The sequence below is a fragment of the Triticum urartu genome, chromosome 5A (assembly GCF_056163025.1).
Source record: "Triticum urartu cultivar PI428250 chromosome 5A, HENAU_Tu73, whole genome shotgun sequence".
In the NCBI taxonomy this organism is placed as follows: Eukaryota; Viridiplantae; Streptophyta; class Magnoliopsida; order Poales; family Poaceae; genus Triticum; species Triticum urartu.
In genome coordinates, this window is record NC_141877.1 from 184,143,875 (window position 1) to 184,165,983 (window position 22,109).

A 22,109-nucleotide genomic window follows, 5' to 3' on the forward strand; every position below is an offset into this window, starting at 1 on the left:
CGGCTTTTCGCTTGAGTACAAGCGAGGTCTAAGCTTGGGGAGTTGATACGTCCATTTTGCATCATGCTTTTATATCAATATTTATTGCATGGGATGTTATTAAACATTATGTCACAATACTTATGCCTATTCTCCCCTATTTTACAAGGTTTACATAAAGAGGGAGAATGCCTGCAGCTGGGATTCTGGGCTGGAAAAGGAGCAAATATTATAGACCTATTCTGCACAGCTCCAAAAGTCCTGAAACTTCACGGAAGATGTTTTCCAAATATATAAAAAATACTGAGAGCAAGAACTTCACCAGGGGGGCACGCCCTACCCCCATGGGTGCGCCCCCCTACCTCGTGGGCCCCCTGGTGGCCCTCCAGTGGCCATCTTCTGCTATATGGAGTCTTTAGATGGGAAAAAATAATAAGCCATCTTCTCGAATGAAACTCCGCCGCCACAAGGCGGAACCAATCTAGGGCTCTGGCGGAGCTGTTCTGCCGGAGAAACTTCCCTCCCGGAGGGGGAAATCAACGCCATTGTCATCACCAACGCTCATCTCATCGGGAGAGGGCAATCTCCATGAACATCTTCATCAGCACCATCTCATCTCAAAACCCTAGTTCATCTCTTGTATCCAATTCTTGTCTCTAAGTCCGGGATTGGTGCTAGTAGGTTGCTAGTAGTGTTAATTACTCCTTGTAGTTGATGCTAGTTGGTTTAATTGGTGGAAGATCATATGTTCAGATCCTATATGCATATTAATACCCCTCTGATTATGAACATATTTATGCTTTGTGAGTAGTTACTTTTGTTCCTGAGGACATGGGAGAAGTCTTGCTATTAGTAGTCATGTGAATTTGGTATTCGTTCGATATTTTGATGAGATGTATGTTGTCTCTCCTCTAGTGGTGTTATGTGAACGTCGACTACATGGCACTTCACCATTATTTGGGCCTAGAGGAAGGCATTGGGAAGTAATAAGTAGATGATGGGTTGCTAGAGTGACAGAAGCTTAAACCCTAGTTTATGCGTTGCTTCGTAAGGGGCTGATTTGGATCCATATGTTTCATGCTATGGTTAGGTTTACCTTAATACTTTTGTTGTAGTTGCGGATGCTTGCAACAGAGGTTAATCATAGGTGGGATGCTTGTCCAAGTAAGGGCAGCACCCAAGCACCGGTCCACCCACATACCAAATTATCAAAGTACCGAACGCGAATCATATGAACGTGATGAAAACTAACTTGACGATATTCTCATGTGTCCTCGGGAGCGCTTTACATCATATAAGAGTTTGTCCAGGCTTGTCCTTTGCTACAAAAAGGATTGGGCCACATTGATGTACCTTATTTGCTTTTGTTACTTGTTGCTCATTACAAATTGTCTTATCACAAAACTATCTGTTACTACTTATTTCAGTACTTGCAGAGAATACCTTGCTGGAAACCACTTATCATTTCCTTCTGCTCCTCGTTGGGTTCGACACTCTTACTTATCGAAAGGACTACGATAGATCCCCTATACCTGTGGGTCACCGGGGGGGGCGCGAAGAGAGCCCGTGAAACGTTTTTCGGCATCGTCTCGTTTCATTCACCTACCACAAAAGGGCAACCCTATCTCTTTTCCCCTTTCCATCTCTCTTCTCTCCGTTCCAGCGACGGCGATAGATCGAAGCCCGACGATGGCGGTGAGTGCACAGCGGCGCCGGCAGATCGAAGCCCGACGACGGCGGTGAGTGCGCAGCGGCGCCGGCAGATCGAAGCCCGGTGACGACGATGAGTGCGCCTGCTTCTCTCCGGCCGGTGCGCCCCGTGCGCTGGTGCTGCGCGTGCTGCGCCGGCCCTGCATCTGTCCGCCAAGTGCGCATGTTGTGCGCCCCGTGAGAGCAAGTGTTGCGCGTGGTACGCCGGCCTGCTAGCTGCTTGGCCCTGCTTGCTGCGCGTGCTGCGCGGACCATATGTACTGATGCGTGATTTCTCCATTGATTTTCTATCCAATATGCTAATCTTTTTTTGTTGTTTTTTTGTGCTGCAACAACTTAGGTGAAAGGCGACAGGGAAGTCAGGGACTACTACATCTTCCTATTGTTGATTTTCTCCCCAAAATCTGAGGTAACTTGTTAACTGCTTCTCCTATTTACTGCTTGACAGAGAATGTACATGTTGACTTGTTCCTGTTGAAGTTATATCGTTTGTATTATTATATTGTAGATGGACAAAAAGACAAAGATGTTAATTTGTTCAACATCAACTAGACAAGCAGAAGAACATGCATACATGGTTAACTTTAGGCAAGTCCTTGCTGATCAAATGTGGGAAGACCGACAAAACTATATGCAACATCAAAACATGTAGTAGCTACCATGTCATTTAGCTTGCTGCGACGATATATTGTACTTTCTTGTTGGAACTATTGTTTTTGTTGGAATTACTTTGTAATGACATTTTATCCGTTGTAATATTTGCTGAATTGGTTATTCGTCTCCAAATACTTGCTGAATTGGTTTGTTATCTCTAAATACTTGCTGAATTGGTTCGTTATCTTCAAATACTTGCTGAATTGGTTCTCTATCTCCAAAGGCTTGCTGAATTGGTTCATTATCTCTAAATACTTGCTGAAATTTATTCATTGTGTCTAAATACTTTGTTGCAATTGCAGGATATGGCTGCTAGGCAAATTTCATGGACACCTACCATGTCATCATACATGCTAGCGAACCTATGTGTTGTGGTGACCGGTGGCCATAGAACCGGTACCGCCTTCAAGAATGTACACTGGAATGCTTGTGCCATGGCTATGAATGAACATTTTAATCGCACCGACTTTGGAACCCACATCACAAATCATACAAGGACATGGAAGAGGAAGTACAAACAGATAATGCACCTCAAATCATTGAGTGGTGCACTTTGGGATGAAGAGAACTTTATGATTGTTCTTGATCATGAGCATTACACAAACCACATTAAGGTATCTATTTCACTGCCCTTTTAGTACTTGATGAATTTGGTTCCATATATGCAAATCCTTGCTGAAATGAGCTATTTCTTTGCTGGAATGACGCCATTCACTGCTGGAATAAGTACTTATATATCAAAATCATTGCTGAAATGAGCTATTTCATGCATCATCACTTGCTTGGACTTCTTTATACTCTATTTTCTTGCTGGAATAAGTAATGTTATATCCAAATCCTTGCTGAAATGAGCTTTTTCATGCATTATAACTTGCTGCAATTTATTCTTTCATGCATGATAGCTTGCTGGAATTTATTCTTTCATGCATTATAACTTGTTGTAATTTATTTGTATTCTCATTCCTTGCTGAAATGATTAGCTTTGTTTATAAAGGACCACAAAGAAGATGAACCCTTCCTTAACAAGCCTATTAAACATTATGAAGAGATGATGGTTATGGTTGGAGCTAGCATGGCTACGGGGCAATATGCAAAAGGCTCAAGTGACCCTTTAGGTACAAATGTGATTGATCTTGACGAACCGAAAGTGAACAAAGCTGCTGCCCCTCATGAAGAGGTTGCCCAATCAACGACTTGTGGTGAGTCAGCTGCTCCCAAGTTGAAGAAAGCCAAAATCAATCCTTCTGCAGAAGACAGGATGCATGCAACCATAATGGCTTCAAGTGAAAGACTTGTTGTTGCCATAGAGAAACTTGTTAGCAACGCCAACCCTGCCATTGATGGTCTTTGGGATGAGATGAAAGAACTCCCTGGTTCTGATTTGGATTTCCTTGCACATTACTATGCCTATTTAGTTGACAATCCTCGTGTTGCAACGGCATTCAAGGTCTTGGGAGATGTTCAGAGAAAGGTTTGGGTCTCTAGGTATGTGAAGAGTACCTTCCCTGAAGCCGAAGCATGATGAGTTTATATGGGTAGTTTGACTTATACTTTTGATGACAACCAAAACAATGGAGCTATGGATTGTATGGACTTGTTCTTTTGATTACAACCAAAACATTGAACTATGCATGGGTTGTATAACTATATATTTGATCTAGTATTCTATGGAATGTCGAGCTATATATTCTATTACTTGTTGAAATGCTTTTTTCATGCATTATCACTTGCTGCAATTTGTTCTTTCATGGATTATACTTGCTGAAATTTGTTCCTTTATGCATTCTAACTTGCTGAAATTTGTTCTTTTATGCATTCTAACTTGCTGAAATTTATTTTTTCATGCATTATAACTTGCTGGAGTTTGTTTTGGTATGGTGCTCAAGATTCTAAAATGTTCTTATACTTGCTGTTGTACATATCATATTTGATTGCCTCATATTGAAAAATTGCTAACCTCACCCACCAACCAAATAGAAAAATGGCTATCCCCAGCCAAGATTTAACCTTCAAACCAAACAAAACATAGGCTAATCTCATCCATCAACCAAACAAAAAATATGGCTATCCTTATCCTGCTGGATAGGGATGCCCATAGCCAACCCGGCATGTCCTTCAAACCAAACACATCCTAAATTTGTCCCCAGACACTCCAGACTCGTTCGCACATTTGGTGTGTCCATTTTGAGATGGCTACCTCCCCAAAAGCTGTCCCCAAACAGACATGTCCACAGACATTTGATGCGGCCATTTTGATGTATAGCATTGGAGATGCCCTAAGTTGACTGAACGCAAATTACCAACGGAGCACATTATCCAACATGTGATAATTATAGCCATGCAAATACAATATTGTCATCGCTCAATTTCTGTCGCCACATGCCAGACACAAAAGAACAGATAAATATAGTTTCAGAGTTTAAATAGATAAATATTTACCTTGCCAAACTCATCCTTGTCGCAAAACACAAAACATATACCACCTACACCAAAACTGACTTTGTAAAATCAAAGACTAGAATCCTTACAAATGTGCTATAGCTGTGTTTTACAAAGAAAAACGTTGCTTCCTTTTTGTATATCCACATGCAGAAATCAATTCCTTGATTTCTACCAACCAAAACATTACAACAATAAAGCAGGTCATGTCAGGTCATCTTGCTCTGGATTTGCCTGTGAACATGTACGAGGAACTCTACATAAGAAAGGCCACCGGGTGCTTTGTCCTCAACCAACAGGGAACGGAAGAAATCTCCTGCAGATACAGAAACAAGTGTCAGGAGTAATAAGAAGATATGAGGTAACAGAGGGAGAAAACAGTGAGAAGAACCAGATGGGTCGCCCTTTTGGCATAGTCTCAGTCTGCAAAACAGTTTGAACATGTTAAGCAGTTGAGTAAAGTAGCGAGTAATTACAGCATAGTTGAGAAATCACAGATAGTACCTTAGGTAGGAGCATCTCTGTCGCCTTATTTCATTCACAACTTCATTTACTTTTCTGGACAATACATTATCAAATTGCTCCAATACCAACTGAAAGGAGTTAACAATTATCAACCACATCCGCATTTTTTTAATAAACATCCAGGCTATGATTTGCATACAAAAACCCATCACATAACAGAAGACAGATAATGGGTATAAGACTAACCAGATTTGGTGCACCAGCCAAAGATGAGAAACCAAATATTTGCTCGAGGGTGGCAGGGTTCACCGCATTTCCGACATGAATAAAACCATCCTCGCCATTTTCCAATAAATAAATCCCATTATCCTGTATATTCTCACTATTAAGAGCAAGGGGATTTGGAATAAGGGGATCTTCATCATCCTGTACAGAAGTTAAAACATAGCTAAAATAATCGGTAGCAATTCCTAGGAGTTAAATAAAGTAAGACCAATTAGCTGCAAATACCCTTGATGTAAGATCATGGAGAGCAATCATCCTAGGGAACACCAATGGAACAGCTAATGACACAGAAACTGAAGAGACAATAGAGACCCAATAGGACCGATCATCTAATCTCCCATCATTCCTCAGTCCTATGCTTTTAGTTAAGGCTGAGAAATCAAATAAAATCAATTAGTGAGGTTAAAGATATGCTCACAACTTATCAGTGCATTACAACAATATAATAGCAATACTAGATGGAAGAAATCATACCCAGAGTATACAAAGGCAGAAGTTTTAAAGCCTCCGGAAGAATTAACTGTCCAGAAGAACTTACAGATGCACAATATTGTCGGTAGGACTGGAGAATATTGATGCATGTACTTGTTACTTGGTCCCTAACTTGGGATAGGGAACTTGATGGAATGCCATTTGCAGCTAGTCGGTATGACAAAGTAAGTCAGCATACTAAAGCATCTTGCATGATACTAATAATGTAAAATAACTGATTCACTAAAAAAATTGCTCTCTAGCTAGGTTTATTGAGATGAAATTTATTGCAATGAGCAGCTGGCTTACCTTGCTTAACAACATACGTAAACTGTGCTTCCAGATCAGCACATCGGAAAAGGTTGCTGAGCATGCTTGTACATGGAAGTGAAATATTTATAACTCGTATCCTTCTTTGCCCATATACCGTGGTGTAAAGAAGTGCACACTGAATATGCAACACAAGTCACATGTCAGCAATGTTTATATAGTTTCGACACAAAAAAGTACAGTGTTTATATAGTACTTCACAGAACATGAGTGATAACTTGGCAAGTGATTCTCAGTCCGGACACATTTTGCCATCCACGTTACTCCTCATACAAAACGGGGGGGGGGGGGGGGGGGGGGGGGGGGGGGGGGGGCTTTGCAGGAGTCCGGACCGCCGCCATGTAGGACCCCCACACCCCCAGCCCACTGAAGTTCCCATGCCGGTCCACTTTTCTGCCACCCCTTGCTTTGCATCTGCGCTGCCGCCCAGGCATCCTTGGACATCTGCAGCCCCCACCAACACGCCTGCCCGCCTTGGACTACGCCGCCGTCCACCCAAGATCCCTTCGCCCCCCTGTCAACAATGTCCATAGTGGACACCACGCCCGACAGGTGTTCGGTCAAATGCCAGAGCTTTTTTATTGAACTTTTTGTTGTTTCCTAGAGTAATTCAATGGCGGGGTACTTGGTGATCAAGGATGAGTTGTTGTGTCATGCGCAGTTGGTCATATCTGCGGCCTTTGTAGGCAGGAACTCAAGGGGCTCGATCTTTTGGCAGCGCGTGCATGCTTCGTTTCATGAGCAAAAGGATTTCGCGCTTACGGCATGCACGCCATCCATGAACGTAATGTGAAGTCAGTATCCCATCGATGGTACACCATCTGCAACTCCATGAAGTATTGCGGTGCGATTCACCAAGTAGAGACAGTGTGGCCATGGGGCTTGTCAACCATGGAGATCGTTAGTTTTGCTCCTTGTTGCTCTACATGTTGGTTAATTCATTCACTCACTCAATGTTGCTCTACACATTGTATAGCCTGCACGCGCTGGCGTGATGTACTATAGGACCGAGGGCAGAAGGCCATTCACGCACATACATTGTTGGATGAAGCTCAAGGGGCTGTATGTGTGGGACAACATATGACAATTCTGACTCAAAAAACGTTGAATTCGGTATCGATGAATTCAAAAAACTTGTTGAACATCCAGTTATCTCAAATGTAATATTTACATTCGAACTATTATTGTACTAGAGATATTTGCATGTTATTTATGGATGAATTGTGCTATTTTCTATAATTAGGACCAGTCCGCAAACAAATAGTATTTCCGTTTCAGGGGACGATGTTGTAGATGCCCTAAGAAAATACGATTTTGTTGCTAGCTGCATCAGATATATACTGCAAGCCGTGCATGAGGGCCAGAACCAATAAACTGTCAGGACTAAGGGCAATTCCAACAAGGTTCACCAAAACGGACACGTCCGGATGTGTCCACGGACAGCGCATAGGGTCCATCCAACCCTATATATCAAATGTCCGCCCTTTCTCCAAAAAATAATGGAATACATGTCCGCCATGCAGCCTCACTTTGAATCATTGATCGATAGCAATTCAACCATACATTTCAATCCTAGTAAAAGCGCCGGATGTTCAGCAAGTTTATAAAATTCATCAATCCCAAATTTAACCATACTTTCGAAAGCGGCCTTGATCTCAAGCTTTCTCTCCTCCATCTTGAACCTCTTCACCGGCACATGTTCACCAAGATGTTGTGCCCCTTGAGCTTCATCCAACAGTGCATCAATATGAAGGGCTTGCACTCCGTCCTTTGGTACAATGCGGCTCTACGGCAGCACGTACGGGCTATACAATAACGTGATAATCAAGTTGCAACATTGAGTGAATCAATGAATTGACCAACACGTAGATAGATAACAAGCAGCAACACATTGACGTGCCCCGTGGCCACCTTCTTTCCACTTGTGCAATCGCACCGCAATACTTCATGACGGCATTTGAAATGGTGTACCACCGATGGAGTAGTGACTTCAGATTGCGATCATGGATCACATCAAATTGTAGGGCCAGCAGTGCTTGTGCTCATGGAACCAAGAATTCACATGTTGCATGTCCTTTTGCTTCATGCCTACAAACCGCGCACTTGTGGCAACCATGCGTCACACAACAATGCATCCTCCCTCACCGAGTACCCCGCCATCGTGCTTGCTTCATGTTAAACAAGGAGAAAGTCAAAAAAAAATCTCAATGGCATTTGGCCGAACACTTGTCGGGCATGGTGTCCACCATGGAAGGTGTCGGCAGGGGGCGGATGTTACCTGGGTTGCGGCCAGATCCAGGTGCAACGGCGGTGAAGTACAAGGCGCCTGGGTGGAGCAGCGGAGGTCTGGCTAGAACTGGGCAGCAGCCGGAGTGGTAGAGGCGGTGGCGGTCTTGGTGGGTGCAGATACAAAGCAAGGGGGAGGGACTGGGTGGGTAAAAAGGGATACGGGAGAGGGTTTTGGGTGGGCTAGGTGTGTCGGGGACACGGTGGGTGTCCGTACACCCCAAACCTCCCACAAGTTTGTTTCCAGTTTGGGGGAAATAGACTGTCTAGACCGGTTCGCGGATGTTTGATGCACGGGGTTGGACGGTAAAAAGTGTCCTGACTGTGTTGTCCGAACGTTTAGGGGCATTTTGATGCACGGCATTGGAGTTGCCCTAATATCACACTTACAGAACGGATTTCACCACATATTTAAAAAATAGATGACTTTATCAAGTTTAGATACAAACCATTTGCCAGCAAAATTTCTACAGTTACTGTTAGGGTTCTATGCCGCATAGTGGGCAAGTTAGGCCACCGATGAGTGATCAGCCATAGCTGGTTCGCTCAGCAGATTTCATGATGCATGAAACTGACTTTCAGAACCCCACCAAAATTGGAGTTTGTTATGGATGATAAATGTCAAAGTTTGGGCATGTGCATATTGTTGGTACTTCAAAATAAAACAAGTAGGCTCTAGTCTACGCTAAAGTTAAAATTGATCTCAAATATGTAATGTACATTACCTGAAAACCACATTCTGAATTCTCCTGAAACTTATCATCATGCTTAAAGGAAACCATTATGGTTTTGTCAGAGTCAATCTGCGGCAGAAAAGCCATAAATTTAGTAGGTTATTCTGCCACAATTGACAGAAATAAGAACGTGAAACAGCAGATGAATGCAGTAGCATAAAATTTTAAAACTGTTATCAGGCATAAAATTTTGAAACAGCAGATTATTATGGTTACCTTGACCTGTTAAGCTTTTATATCTATACATTTCGAATTGCAGCAAGTGTAGCAATAAATGCCATGATTCTGGTCAATATCTACTATATCTAAATAGGAGCCCCCCACTACTTGATTTCTCTTAACATGCAGGGTATCCACATCAGCGTGCCATGTCATCAGTTATCCACCGATCAAGCCGTACGTGAGACATGCAGCCTATCCATCTTAACTACCGCGAGCATGATCTTCCGTCGACTCTGGCATGCAAGATAGGAGTAATTAGTAAAAGAAACGTCTATCGCTAGACTCTGCATGCAACGTCCGTTGCTAGGCATGCCTAAATAACGATCAATACTACGTGCATGCAGCTGTTCCACGCATAGCAATTAACACAGGATGTGAAAAAGGAAACTGCTTTCATTAATACTCAGACGATTAGGTTCCTTCATCTCATGAATAAATCTCCATCGATTTCCCTAAAAACATCCCAACCAGGTCTTCTCATTTTCTCTATATCGCCTCCCTCTCTCTCTCTCTCCATCTTGCGCCGTCGCCGGCCATGGGTCCATAGCCATCGGAGAACCGGGCCATGGCGAGCGGCACCGCCACCTCAAACGCGACGACCAACATCCTTCTGGCAGGTCAGTTCTCCGATGAGCACTACTCCCTCGACAAGTCGCTGACCCTGGCCGAGATATTCCAGCTCGCGGCCGGTGCCCTCCCCAAGAAAGGCTCGAGGGGTGATGCTCACGGACCAGAACGTGGTTGTCGAGCGCTTCTGTAGCACGCTTCGGCCTCCACTGTGCGGACACCGGCGCCGGGAACGCCTACGCGTGGGTGGGCGACGCCGAGGTGTGAGTGCCCGGCCATTGCTGGGTACGGTCCAATAGTATATGTACTGATTTCATGCTTGACTGAAAGAGGGTCAGGTTTTCTTACCTTTTGCTCATCTGCTCATGTATTTGTATGCAATGGAAAGCCTATAGATTTCTTATTCCAGTATACCGGGTGCATACCGTAATTCAATTTTGGTTCATCAAATACTAACATAATTTTCGAGGGGATTATATTTGTACCTTTCTAATTGACTTGCAGCTGGCACTAACCCTTTGTATATGATCGTTTGTTATACACTCAGTGGATTGATTTATTTTTTCTACCATACATTGTTGTTAGCCAGACGTATCTAAGTGGAGCACCTTCAGTCATTTGTGCACCTACAAGTGTGTAATCTGGATTATATATGTTTACTTTTTTCTTCAAAACAGTAATCTTCATTATGAGTGACAGCATTAGTTCAACGCCAAAATCTGTCTCAGCACTTTTATGGGCCTTTAGAAATTGTGACAGGATTAGTGCAAATACTTTTGCCCCTCTTGAATCTTGATAGCTCTCTTAAATCATCACTTTAGTTCTAATGATGACCAGTAACATATCTACTATATCTAAATTGGAGCACCCCACTACTTGATTTCTCTTGACATGCAGACTATCACATTGCGGAACAATGTTGCATTACTACACCCGTGAAGCATCACTCTGTTAGTACCTTGCATCCTCATAGTTGGTAAGCGCAGCAGCTATGAAAGAGCTGTAGCATCTGATTTGTGCATTCCATGCATGATATTGTTATGCTTAGGTAGTTGGTAGTTACTAATCGCTAATACTCCGCCGTTGTGAGTAGAAAATAATAAAAATGCCTTTTAGGTCTTGATGTTTGTGATCCTAAACCTACATATTTTTCTATAATTGTATTAGTATCTCTTAAGAGATTGCTTCCACTTAAGATTTTCCGTGTGCATTATAGTTGCTTTCTATAAATTCCCGCCTCAACGCGCGGGGTGTCTTCTAGTTATTCACTGTTTTGGGTCAGCTATTTCTTGTAACTGGTTGGTTACCACATAGAAATGGAGAAGCCATGGATATGCAGAATCCAATGAACATAAATTTTCCCGACAAAAAACCTTGCTTTGCGTAAGATTAACCAATGTTTGATATAATTTTTGTATACACCATGTTACACTGCAAGTAACAATATGGTACTGCATACTATGTTACATCACCAGCTGACAGTTTTAGAGGCCAAGGTGCATGTTCTACCATTAACAGGGAACAAAACTGAGTTCAACATAACAAAGCTTGTGTTGACAACAGAAATATGCAAGAGAGCTTGATGCAACCAACAATTATACAGGAAGCAATCTTAATTACTGACCGCAGGCAAATCAATATCAGTAGGGACGCGCTTGCAGAAATTGCCAGAATAGTCTTGAACTTGAAGCCCCTTGTACACATGGAAAAGGAAACAACATAATAAGGTACTATAGGACTATGGAATGAAAACGGGAGGGGAGGGGGGGGACAGAACCTCACCTGACTGCACCTGACACGCATGACAGCCTCAAATCCCTGGGGTCTGGTGATACTCCATCTGAGATCGTTGAAGAGTTTGGCTGGGTCAGAAAGAGCAGAAAATGGAAAATAGTAGTAAACCTGCATAATAGAAGAAAATTTTCAAATCAAACAGCAAAAGGAAAAAAAAAAGCAGACATAACAGATAAGATGGAACTGGAAACTCTAAGAAAACTGAAGACAATCGGCTACCTCAAAGTTTAGAACCTTATGCATTCAGTGAGTAAAACGATAAAGGGAACTAGATGCTTAGTGTTTATTATTTATGTAATAATATGGCGGAAACTGCTGCAGGCCAATGGTGTGTATTTCCAATCTGTAAGCATATTACATTGATATTTAGAAAGAAACAAACATCACAAGCGCAAATGCTAAACTGATACTGGAACTTGAAATGCTGACAAGTGTTTGTCAAAACGGTAGCGTGCATGAAGACAATAAAAAGCTGATCACAATTCTATAATAGATTAGTTATGCCTGCACTGCAATGAATTTAATAAAACATTTTTTTCTATCTGGCAATAATCTTATCCAAAACTAGTTTTAGCTCCTAGCATTAAAATCCTACGAATTACAAATATCAAATGATAAATATTCTTTCAGCCATCTAACCTAACTATTGAAGAGAGGCATACCCGGCCACCAGTGGTACTGGGAACAACTGATATCGAAGCAACATCTGTGTATGACTGTGTGGTAAGGAACACATCTACACAAACCTGAAAAAATTAAGAACAAAATATCATCATGGTTAGTCTTATTTGAATAATGAAAATAAAAAATACTGAAAGAAGCAGAAACAAATGTTGCTCACTTGATACTCAGCAAATTCTAGTGCCATTGTTTTGAGTGTCTTATCAACAGGCTGCAGGAGCTTATGTGCTTCCTGGAAATCGCACATAAAAGAAGAACAACAAGACACAATACTCATGTGAAATGGATTGGCAAATGTAACTTTGTGTTTCATGTAGGTATGCAAAATAACGAGGAAATAAATCATACCTTATCTCCACTCAAAATATTTGATCTACCGTCAGTTTCCCTTGCAGATAATGAACCAGTCCCAACTGATGGTAGCACTGCAAGTGCAAGCAATTAACTGTTATGACCCTTTTTTTTCTTCTGATGAGACAGTGATGCTGATGACTTCTAATCTAAAGCACTAAAAATAATAATATATTACTCCCTCCGTTCGGAATTACTTGTCTCGGATATGGATGTATCTAGAACTAAAATACGTCTAGATACATCCATTTCTGCGACAAGTAATTCCGAACGGAGGGAGTATGTCATTGTTAAAGACGGGTTCATCACTCACTCAGCTACAAGCAGACAAGCAGTTCTCCAGAATAGGAATGCTACTTCCAGATTTTATACAACAGAAATTTACCAGCCAGTACAATTATATATGCAATAATGTACTCCCTCAAAAAAATATGAACTACTCCCTCCGTTCGGAATTACTTGTCGCAGAAATGGATGTATCTAGACGTATTTTAGTTCTAGATACATCCGTTTCCGAGACAAGTAATTCCGAACGGAGGGAGTATAATTTGGGAGATCATGTCTAATGATAAGACTTGCATGCAGCAATGTACTCCTTCCTTTAAAAATCTAAGTATTATAATTTGGGAGATCATGTATGATGATATTTTAAGACTTGCATGCAAAGTTTATTACATTTTCTCTTCAGCATTTATGACTAAACAAACACTGCCATTAATGTATCTCTCATTTATTCCCAACACATTAATACCATGGATGGCATGGTCATTTCCCTCTAGACTCTTGGCTTCAAGACTTCCGAATTAGTGGACGCGGTAATAGAGAAGGACAAAATACCCGACTGAAACACAAGCAACTTTCCACCAGTGGGCTTCATTGCTAGGAAACCTGCCTGCAAACAACATAAAAAAGAGTATCAACACAAACAAAAATATGGAAATATGTAAACATCTGTGATATGGCTCGATCCGAATTAATAAGGGGCTGTAGATTAAGGATTTGCAATGTAACTGTATAAATTGAAGTACTGCAGACAGTAGAGAAGCATCTAATTCATTCATATGTTGCAACAGAAGGATAATGCAGAAGGGCCAAAATATTATGAAAACAAGTACCTTCATAGCTGCCCCAAACGCTGAATCAGCAACCCTATTGTTTTCAAACATGCTCGGGATGCTCTCAAGTAGTTGCTCCAAACTATCACGGCACTGAAGCCTCAAAAAAGAAGGTATTTAGAGGTTTTTCGTGTACAGAGAGATTTCTTATTTCTATTGAAGCTTCTACAACTAGTAATCTACTAAGAAAAAGCAACTGCCATTCGTGCCAATACAAACCTCAGAAACTGGAAGAATTAAGTCCATCTGAAGTGGTGTATACACATCTTGTATGTCAGGAACAATGAGCATCAAAGGCTGCAAAGGACAAAAATGTCAAAGGTACAATTTTAGAACATTTGACATCTACCCACCAGCCAGCACTCTAACAATATTGTCAAAATACGTTCCTCAGAAGCAGCAACGACTGTTGAGCAGAAGTGAATACTAAAGTAGTAACGCCTTATCCACCGGACTCTACTCAATTTAAAGCAATAATATTCTAAATTTTTCAAGTTTTTGTTTCTTCTATCACTGATTGATTAAAAAAATTGGAGGGGGGGTGTGGACTGCATTGACAAAATTCTTTTGAATCTTTTTCTCATTGTTTTGACATCTGAACTTAAGTGATTCGCATGATTGACATTGGCTGTTGGTAGGCAACCCTATGACTGGGCCAAATTTGAAGAGATTCAATACTCAAAAGTCAAAATATTAGCAGGAAACTTAAGAAATATTATAGAAGGCGTGATATTGCAAAAAAAAACGTAAGATGGGGATGTTTATATCAAATGCAGATTATAGACAATTCTGCTTCTTCCTTTGCCAGGTCATAAAGATCAGCTGCTATGATATTTTGAGCTTTTACTAGTTGAAATACCAAAGGGGCAATGCATAAAATGCTTAGCATTGCTAGCAAACTTTTTCAGAACATACCTGTTGTTGAGCACGTTTCAGACTATAGAAGTGAATAGTAGAATCAAATGTCGCAATCCCAACCATCGTTCGGGGACCTTCCTAGAAAAGAGAATAAAATGTCAGGGGACTAAGTGTGGGGACTCCAAGTAGTCCGATATCATTATGTTCTATTCTTTTGCATCAGCAAAATAAAGAGAACTAACCAAGAACAAAACACCAAGTTTGTCAAACATAGTGATTCAGCTAAAAAAAATTTTTGCCGCGTGCACTCTGGTTTCAAATCTTTTATGGAATAACTATATATATCATGCTTAGATCCGTTCTGGTACCCGGCCAAAATATCACTCTCTCTATACTAGCGGCACCTTTGCCCTTCCTCTGTTCTATGGTGTGTCCTTGGTTTTGTGGCCACCAAATTAGCTGTTTGCTAGGCTTTCTCATATGCATGTGTGTAGGGTTGCAGCTGATGCTTAGGCTGCTGATCCTTAGGGCATGGGGTACTACCTGGAGTTTGAGGGTTACCATTGTGGGGCCAGCTGAACTATCTCCCTTGCTACTTTCCCTAGGTTGGTAGTTTATACATTGTAAGTACGTGAAACTATGATCCTTTCCTCGCAACTATTCACAAAATATTATTATTTTAAAGAAACCAGGCCGACACATGTACTGAGCCAGTAACGAACATCCCAATCCAAATAGCAAACCAGAGTGCAATTGATAAATATGATATATGTGGCTTGCATAAATTGCCTATAAGCATTAACCCTTTCCAAGACCTCATGACTGCGAGAAGTGATGTCTAGAACAGGGTTGAAAGAACCAGATAGGGTTGGAGCTAATCTTGTTATGACTTGGAAAAGGAAGAAGATGCAAGACATCTCTAGTATGACGGTGGGAGTAGTCAAAAGAAATTTGACTGCCAGTTGTCTTAGTTAGTAAGCCGCAGCAAGTAGTAGTAACAGCAAAGTTGGGATCGACCTTTAACTGCATTCAGAGTAGTACTCTTAAGAGGGCTAGGTCGGTCTAAAGAGGGCTCAGTCAGTTTGAGTTAGTCCTATAAAAGGACGTGTACCCCATGTATGTAATAAGCATCGGTTGCCCAGAACAAGAAGTCTCTTGTGTGTGTGTCCACTAAGAGAGAAGAGAGGTTCAGGCCAATATTTAGCATCAGAGCTTTGGTTATTGCAGGCCATGGGTAAAACTGAACCGTCCTGGTGAGGGCGAGAGTCGTTCCTGTCCAGTATCCAATGCTGACTGACACCATCTACACTTTTGGTCCATGAAGATAAAGTTCATCATGCACTCACATTGTGTGTGGACAGTGATTGAGGGCAATGCATCGGTCGACGAGGACACAAATCAGGGCACCCTCACCGCAGCCTCTCAATGCTTGCCGGATGCCATGATGATGGCAATTGCAGAGAAGGAGGCTGCAAAGTTAGCCTGGGAGGCAATCAAGCAAATGCGCATTTGTGAGGACCCCGTAAAGAAGGTGACAAACAAACGGTGAAGCGGCAGTTTGACCACATGATCATGGAGGACTCGGAGAGCATCATGGGGTTCTCCCACAAATTCACCTCCATGGTGGGGGAGATACGCTCCCTAGGGACCGAGTTGAAGGGCAATACAGTGGTGGAGAAGCTGTTTAGCCGCCGTACCAGACAGATTCCAGATGAACGGCATGATAGAGCAGTGGGGAGATGTCTCAGCGATGTCTTCGTTCGAGGTCAAGGTGATAGGGCGCTTGAGGGAGTTCCTAGGAGAGCACCAAGAGGAGGCACCATGATCATGGACTCATGGTGATGGTGAGCGAATGGTAACGATTACTCGTTCCTGATTGGATTCACTCATGAAGGCACTAGGAAGGGTGATCGTGGTGCTGTCCATGGTCATGCCGGTGGCCTAATGACAAAGAGACTCAGACACCAGTGTGCACAGTGAGCGCAAGGCTAGTGTCATCCAAGGCCACTTGTCACAGCCCTAGTGTAATTAGGAGTTATAATGTGCATCATAATCATTTTGCATCATTTGTTTAATTGTGAAAATGAGGATAATTCAAAACACCATAGAAATGCTATAAAATGCATCAAGAAAATAAATACACTTAGAGAGGTCGGGGTAGAGCAAACTTGACATGAGAGGAGTCCGTTAAGAGAGATCTGAAGGACTGGAATATCACCAAAGAACTAGCCATGGGCAAGGGTGTGTCGAAGTTAGCTATCCACGTGATAGAACCATGAGTTGGTTTCGAGATTTTTGGGTTTCAACTCTAGCCTACCCCAACTTGTTTGGACAAAGGCTTTATTGTTGTTTGTTTGTTATATATGTCCTTCAGAAATCCTAGAAAATTTCTCAAAGTTGCCTCTATATATGTGAAGTCTCCCTATAAATTTTCAAGAATATTGGAAAGATAAATGACACACTTGTAGATCAAACCTCCATTTGAATTTAAATTGGATTTATATTTTTAGAAATAAAACTATAAGCTTAAAAGTCCCAGAAATGAAGTTGTGTGGACTCGAAATAATCTAGTGAAGCCACATAAAAAGTCCATAGGATTTGGATCGAATTTGAGCCTTCAAACAATTTAAAAGTTGTTTGAAAGTTTGAAAAACAGGATTAATCTCTTGGGCCCAGCTCAGTAGCACAACTCACACCCAAGTAGATGACCACTCATTTATAATTAGGGATAACTGCGAGTGATGACATATGTCATGACATATTCTATTGGACAAGGTGACATGATGTTCCTCGACATCCAATTCAATTTGACTTCTTCCTTCTTCATGCATGCATCTCTTTGGTATATGAGAAGATTAGGTCTAACAAGATTGTAGCGAGTGAGTGTCGTGAGGGAGGGCGGCAGCTCTGCCCAATACCCGATGCATACCCGCACTAACTATGCCAACTGGGCCATGATCATGTGTGTTCAGCTGCAGGCACAACGGCTATGGAAGGTTGTCGAGTTTGGCGATGATGAGCGCGACGATCGCACTGCACTGGCGGCGCTGACGCAAGCGGTTCCGCCTCAGCTGGTGCGCACACTGAAAGACAAGGACAACACCAAGGCTGGCCAGGACACACTCAATACCCTTCGCATGGGGTGTGAGTGCGTGCGGGAGGTGAGGGCGCAGACCCACTGCCACTAGTTCGAGGAGCTCCATTCCCACGACGATACATCCATCGAGGATTTCATGCTTCACCTGACTGCCATCGTCAATGACTTGCACCTATTGAACGACCCCATCACCAAGCACCAGGCCATGCAAGTTTCTGCGTGTGGTGCCACGCAAGTAACGGCGGATGGCAATGGCCATCAAATCCTTGATCGACCTCAAGACGTTGACAATTGAAGAGCTCAAAGGCCGCCTGCTGCCCGTGGAAGAGAACTACGACCTCGATGATGTGGGCAACAGCGTCGAGAAGCTCCTCCTGGCAGAGGAATGGACATCTCATCAACACCAACGCATGCAAGGCGCATCATCTAGTGGCGAGAAGGGCAAAAAGACGATGTGCAAGCCGAAGTAGAGCGAAGCAGCCCATGGACATCACCATGCAAACACCAGCTACACAACAAGCTCCAAATGGACCCATAACAAGGGCTCGCGCACGTGCCATAGAAATCGAGCTAAACTCTTTCCTGCTTGACCTCCGTATGCACTTAGATAATACTTAGGCTACTACCTCACAGGGGGACCCTATGTGTGATTAAGTACAACGACAATCAACAGGGAGAAGTGAGGAAGGAACACCGGCTCCATGAAGAACAACAGGAAGGAAGCACAGAAGAAGGTGGCCAACAACTCAAGATAAGAGAAAGCTCTCTGGACACCCCATGCACATGGGGCCCCTGGACAACACAGAAGAAGGTCCCAGCAGCCGAAGATAGTAGAAAGCTTTGTGGTCACTGGAGAAGAAGGTGCCCAGCAGCTTAAGACAAGAAAAAGGCTCTCTGGACACCCCGTGCACATGGGGCCATGTATCCCGTGCGCACGGGTACCCCAAAAACTCTCTGGACACCCCGCACACACGGGCTCCAGGACCCCATGGGCACGGGACCCCTTCAAAACCTTCTGGGCACCCCGTGCACTGAGCCAATTTACCCAGTACACACGGGCCTGCCTGCGAGTAGTGACTGGGAATTACCCTTGTACCCTCACTTCCTCTTCCACCTCAAGCACCTATATAATTCATACCTCCCCCATTTTCTATGATCTTGGCTTATATGTGTGGACAATAGAGCCATCAACAAGATCATTGTAAGGTAAAGATTCCCTATTCCCCGTCTGGACAATACGTTGGATCAGCTTAGTGGAGCAATAGTGTTCACAAAGCTAGATTTAAGAAGCGGGTATCATCAAATTTGCATCAGACCCAGGGATGAATGGAGAACAGCCTTCAAGACAAAGGAATGGTTGTTTCAATGGCTAGTCATGCCAATTGGACTCTCAAATGGACCAAGTACCCCTATGCACTTGATGAACCAAGTCTTTCTGCCCTTCTTATCTCACTTTGTTGTGGTTTATTTTGATGACATCTTGATCTATAGTAAGGATGAGGATGAACACTTTGATCACATTCGGAAAGTGCTAGGAGTACCAAAGGAAAATGAGCTCTACGTCAACTTGAGGAAATAAGTTTTCCTGCAAACACAACTTCTTTTCCAAGGATTTGTCATAACATGCGACGGTATTCGTGTTGATGATTCTAAGGTTGAAGCAATCCGAGAATGGCCAACTCCAAATACCATTTCTGATGTAAGAAGTTTTCATGGCCTTGCAACTTTCTATAGGCGATTTGTGAAGAATATCATGGCACCAATTACCAGGTGCTTGAATAAAGGGAAGTTCCAGTGGACAGAAACGGCTAAAGCTAGTTTCAATGAGATCAAGCAAAAACTATCACAAGACTAGTTGGAGTGTGATGCAAGTGGAGTAGGCATTGGAGCTGTTCTATCTCAAGAAAGGATGCACATTGCTTTCTTTAGTGAGAACTGAGAAGTTAAGCAAAGCTAGATAGAAATGGAGTACTTATCGGTAAGAATTATATGCAGTTTTTTGAGCTTTAAAAACTTGGGAAGTCTATTTGCCGCCTAAAGAGTATCGTTTACACTGACAATCAATCCTTGAAGCATTTTAGAAATCAAAAACATGTTGATCGCATGCTAGCAAGATGGGTGGCATATTTGGAGAGATTTAACTATCTCACTGTGCATAAATCTAGAGCAACCAAACGAGTGATCGATGCTTTGAGTCATCATGCATGTCTCTTGACTTATTTTGAGGCTGAACTTCCTGGCATGAATCAAATAAAGGAGTGAGGATGACGAAGACTTTGGCCATGTTTGGGTAAGAATCGTGCTATATGGATGACAACAGTTGAACGATTCCTGCACGACGGTGGAAATCCAGCCGCCCATGCATGCGACTTAAAAGGAAACAGCCGCTCGATTGAGATTCTATGGTCGTGCGGGAATCGGGTTGCACTTGTTGTCTGTGGAGCAGTTTCGTTTGGGTAAAGCACAATTGGGGCCAACCATTAGGTGATGACTATTTGGTGCAGAATGGCTATCTCTTCAAAAATGATCGTTTGTGCATCCCAAGAAGCTCTCTACGTGACAAACTGATCAGAGCGGTCCATTCCAGCGATCCTAGTGGCCATGTTGGACGGGACACGACTATCGCTAACCTACAAGCTCGTTACTTTTGGCCAAAACGAAAGAGGGATACTGGAAAGTTTGTTGCGATGCCCCATATGTCAAACCTGCAAAGGCCAAGTTCAAAACACAAGGTTACACATGGCTTTGCCTGTTCCTGTTGCTCCATGGGGGGATATCTCTATGGACGTCGTCTTGGGTTTGCCAAGAACAAGGCGAGGGAGTGATGATGTGTTTGTGGTCGTGGACAAATTCTCTAAATGGCTCATTTTATTCCATGTCGCAAGACAACAGACTCTCATCATGTGGCAAACCTATTCTTTAGAGAAGTGGTCAGACTTCATGGCATTCCAAGGTCCATCGTCTCAGGCCGTGGTAGCAAGTTTTTTGCTGCAATTTGGCTCACTTTGTGGAAGCAATTCAACATTGAATTAAAAAAAATAGCACTGCCCATCCACAAACAGATGGACAAACCAAAGTGGTGAACAATTTTTGGGTAATCTGATCCATTGAATTTTTTTTTTGAGCTGATTGATCCATTGAATTTGTGGAGAAAGAAAGTGACAATTGAATTTGGCTTTATCTTTTGCAGAGTTCTCTTGCAATAACTCCAAACATAGATCCATAGGAAGGAATCCTTTTTCCATTGTCTACACTAAAGTTCCAACACATGTGGTGGACCTGATGAATACCATCAAAGAGAAACTCAAAATCAGCATTGTCCTTTGCTCATAATCACACCGAGTTATTTGAAGAAATCTGTTGTGTTCTGGAAGCACAAAATCAGTTATATGAACAACTTGTTGACCGCAAAAGGAGGCTGAAATCATTCCAAGTTGGTGATAAGGTGATGGTCTACCTCCGAAAAGGGAGGCTGCCTTCAGTTGTTGAAGGTAAGCTTAGGCAATGAAGGTATGTGCCCTTCTCTATTATGAGGAAGATAAATGATAATGCTTATGTGATAGATCTTCCAAACGACATGGGTATATCCAACACTTTCAATGGTGCAGACTAGACTCTCTACCGCCCAGAAGAGGCACTCTATGAAGATAACTCGAGGTCGAGTTCCAAACTACCAGGGGAGACTGATGAGGAACAATAGATGAAAATAATAAAAATAAAATCATATGTCAATACTGTTTGGCTACTTCTAGATACTTCCTACTCTAGTCTAGTATTTCTTTTCTTTTCTCAACCCTGTCTACTATTTTCTAGTCTTCTAGCTATGAGTAGCTATGAGTGGAATGGTGAATCTTAGCCTTAGGTAATGTTTTCTATAATGTTCTAGCCATTAGTAGAAGTGAGATGTGAAGGCTTCCAAAAGCCCTATCAATAGAGGGCCCCACCTCTATTTGTAACCAAACTATGTACCCCCACTACCTATAATAGAACTTGGTGTTCTTATCTAAGATCTTGGAGTAGATCTTGTTGTCAGGTACTAATGGGAGAAGATAAGAGAGAAGATTGGAGGGC

At 42.5% G+C, this 22,109-nt stretch overlaps 2 protein-coding genes and 1 long non-coding RNA gene across 5 annotated transcripts in view; 1 reads left to right on the top strand and 2 right to left on the bottom strand.

Annotated features, from left to right (window-relative positions):
• Nucleotides 1-2,648: 2,648 nt before the first annotated feature.
• LOC147970734 (uncharacterized) lies at nt 2,649-4,593 on the top strand. Its single transcript, XM_087525763.1, has 2 exons — nt 2,649-2,957; nt 3,338-4,593. The coding sequence occupies exons 1-2, from the start codon at nt 2,649-2,651 to the stop codon at nt 3,863-3,865; spliced, it is 837 nt and encodes a 278-aa protein (XP_087381889.1). The 3' UTR covers nt 3,866-4,593.
• Nucleotides 4,594-4,737: 144 nt separating this feature from the next.
• Nucleotides 4,738-22,109, bottom strand: part of LOC125508483 (protein transport protein SEC24 B) — a 28,479-nt gene continuing 11,107 nt past the window's right edge. The window contains exons 8-24 of one of the 3 annotated variants that reach the window (XM_048673211.2): nt 14,999-15,079; nt 14,303-14,380; nt 14,084-14,176; nt 13,806-13,860; nt 12,966-13,042; nt 12,778-12,849; nt 12,599-12,682; nt 11,925-12,044; nt 11,767-11,835; nt 9,345-9,422; nt 6,313-6,451; nt 6,007-6,171; nt 5,758-5,903; nt 5,494-5,673; nt 5,287-5,375; nt 5,174-5,205; nt 4,738-5,098 (exon numbers count right to left, since the gene is read on the bottom strand). In XM_048673211.2, coding sequence (XP_048529168.1) covers nt 4,992-5,098; nt 5,174-5,205; nt 5,287-5,375; nt 5,494-5,673; nt 5,758-5,903; nt 6,007-6,171; nt 6,313-6,451; nt 9,345-9,422; nt 11,767-11,835; nt 11,925-12,044; nt 12,599-12,682; nt 12,778-12,849; nt 12,966-13,042; nt 13,806-13,860; nt 14,084-14,176; nt 14,303-14,380; nt 14,999-15,079 — 1,665 coding nt within the window. In that variant the 3' untranslated portion in view covers nt 4,738-4,991. Of the gene's footprint in view, nt 5,206-5,286; nt 5,376-5,493; nt 5,674-5,757; nt 5,904-6,006; nt 6,172-6,312; nt 6,452-9,344; nt 9,423-11,766; nt 11,836-11,924; nt 12,045-12,575; nt 12,683-12,777; nt 12,850-12,965; nt 13,043-13,805; nt 13,861-14,083; nt 14,177-14,302; nt 14,381-14,998; nt 15,080-22,109 lie in introns of all 3 variants that reach the window. The other 2 variants (XM_048673209.2, XM_048673210.2) reach the window with 2 other exon arrangements.
• On the bottom strand, nt 7,831-9,335 carry LOC147970735 (uncharacterized). The gene is made up of 2 exons (XR_015604263.1): nt 8,612-9,335; nt 7,831-8,501 (listed from the first exon to the last, which is right to left on the bottom strand). It is a non-coding gene; the product is annotated as an uncharacterized LOC147970735 (long non-coding RNA).

Excerpts from the sequence above, each read along its gene's own strand:
- LOC147970734 (XM_087525763.1), top strand. The coding sequence starts at position 2,649 with ATGGCTGCTAGGCAAATTTCATGGACACCTACCATGTCATCATACATG. Across the intron at positions 2,958-3,337 it reads ATTACACAAACCACATTAAG|GACCACAAAGAAGATGAACC; the intron begins GTATCTATTTCA and ends TTGTTTATAAAG.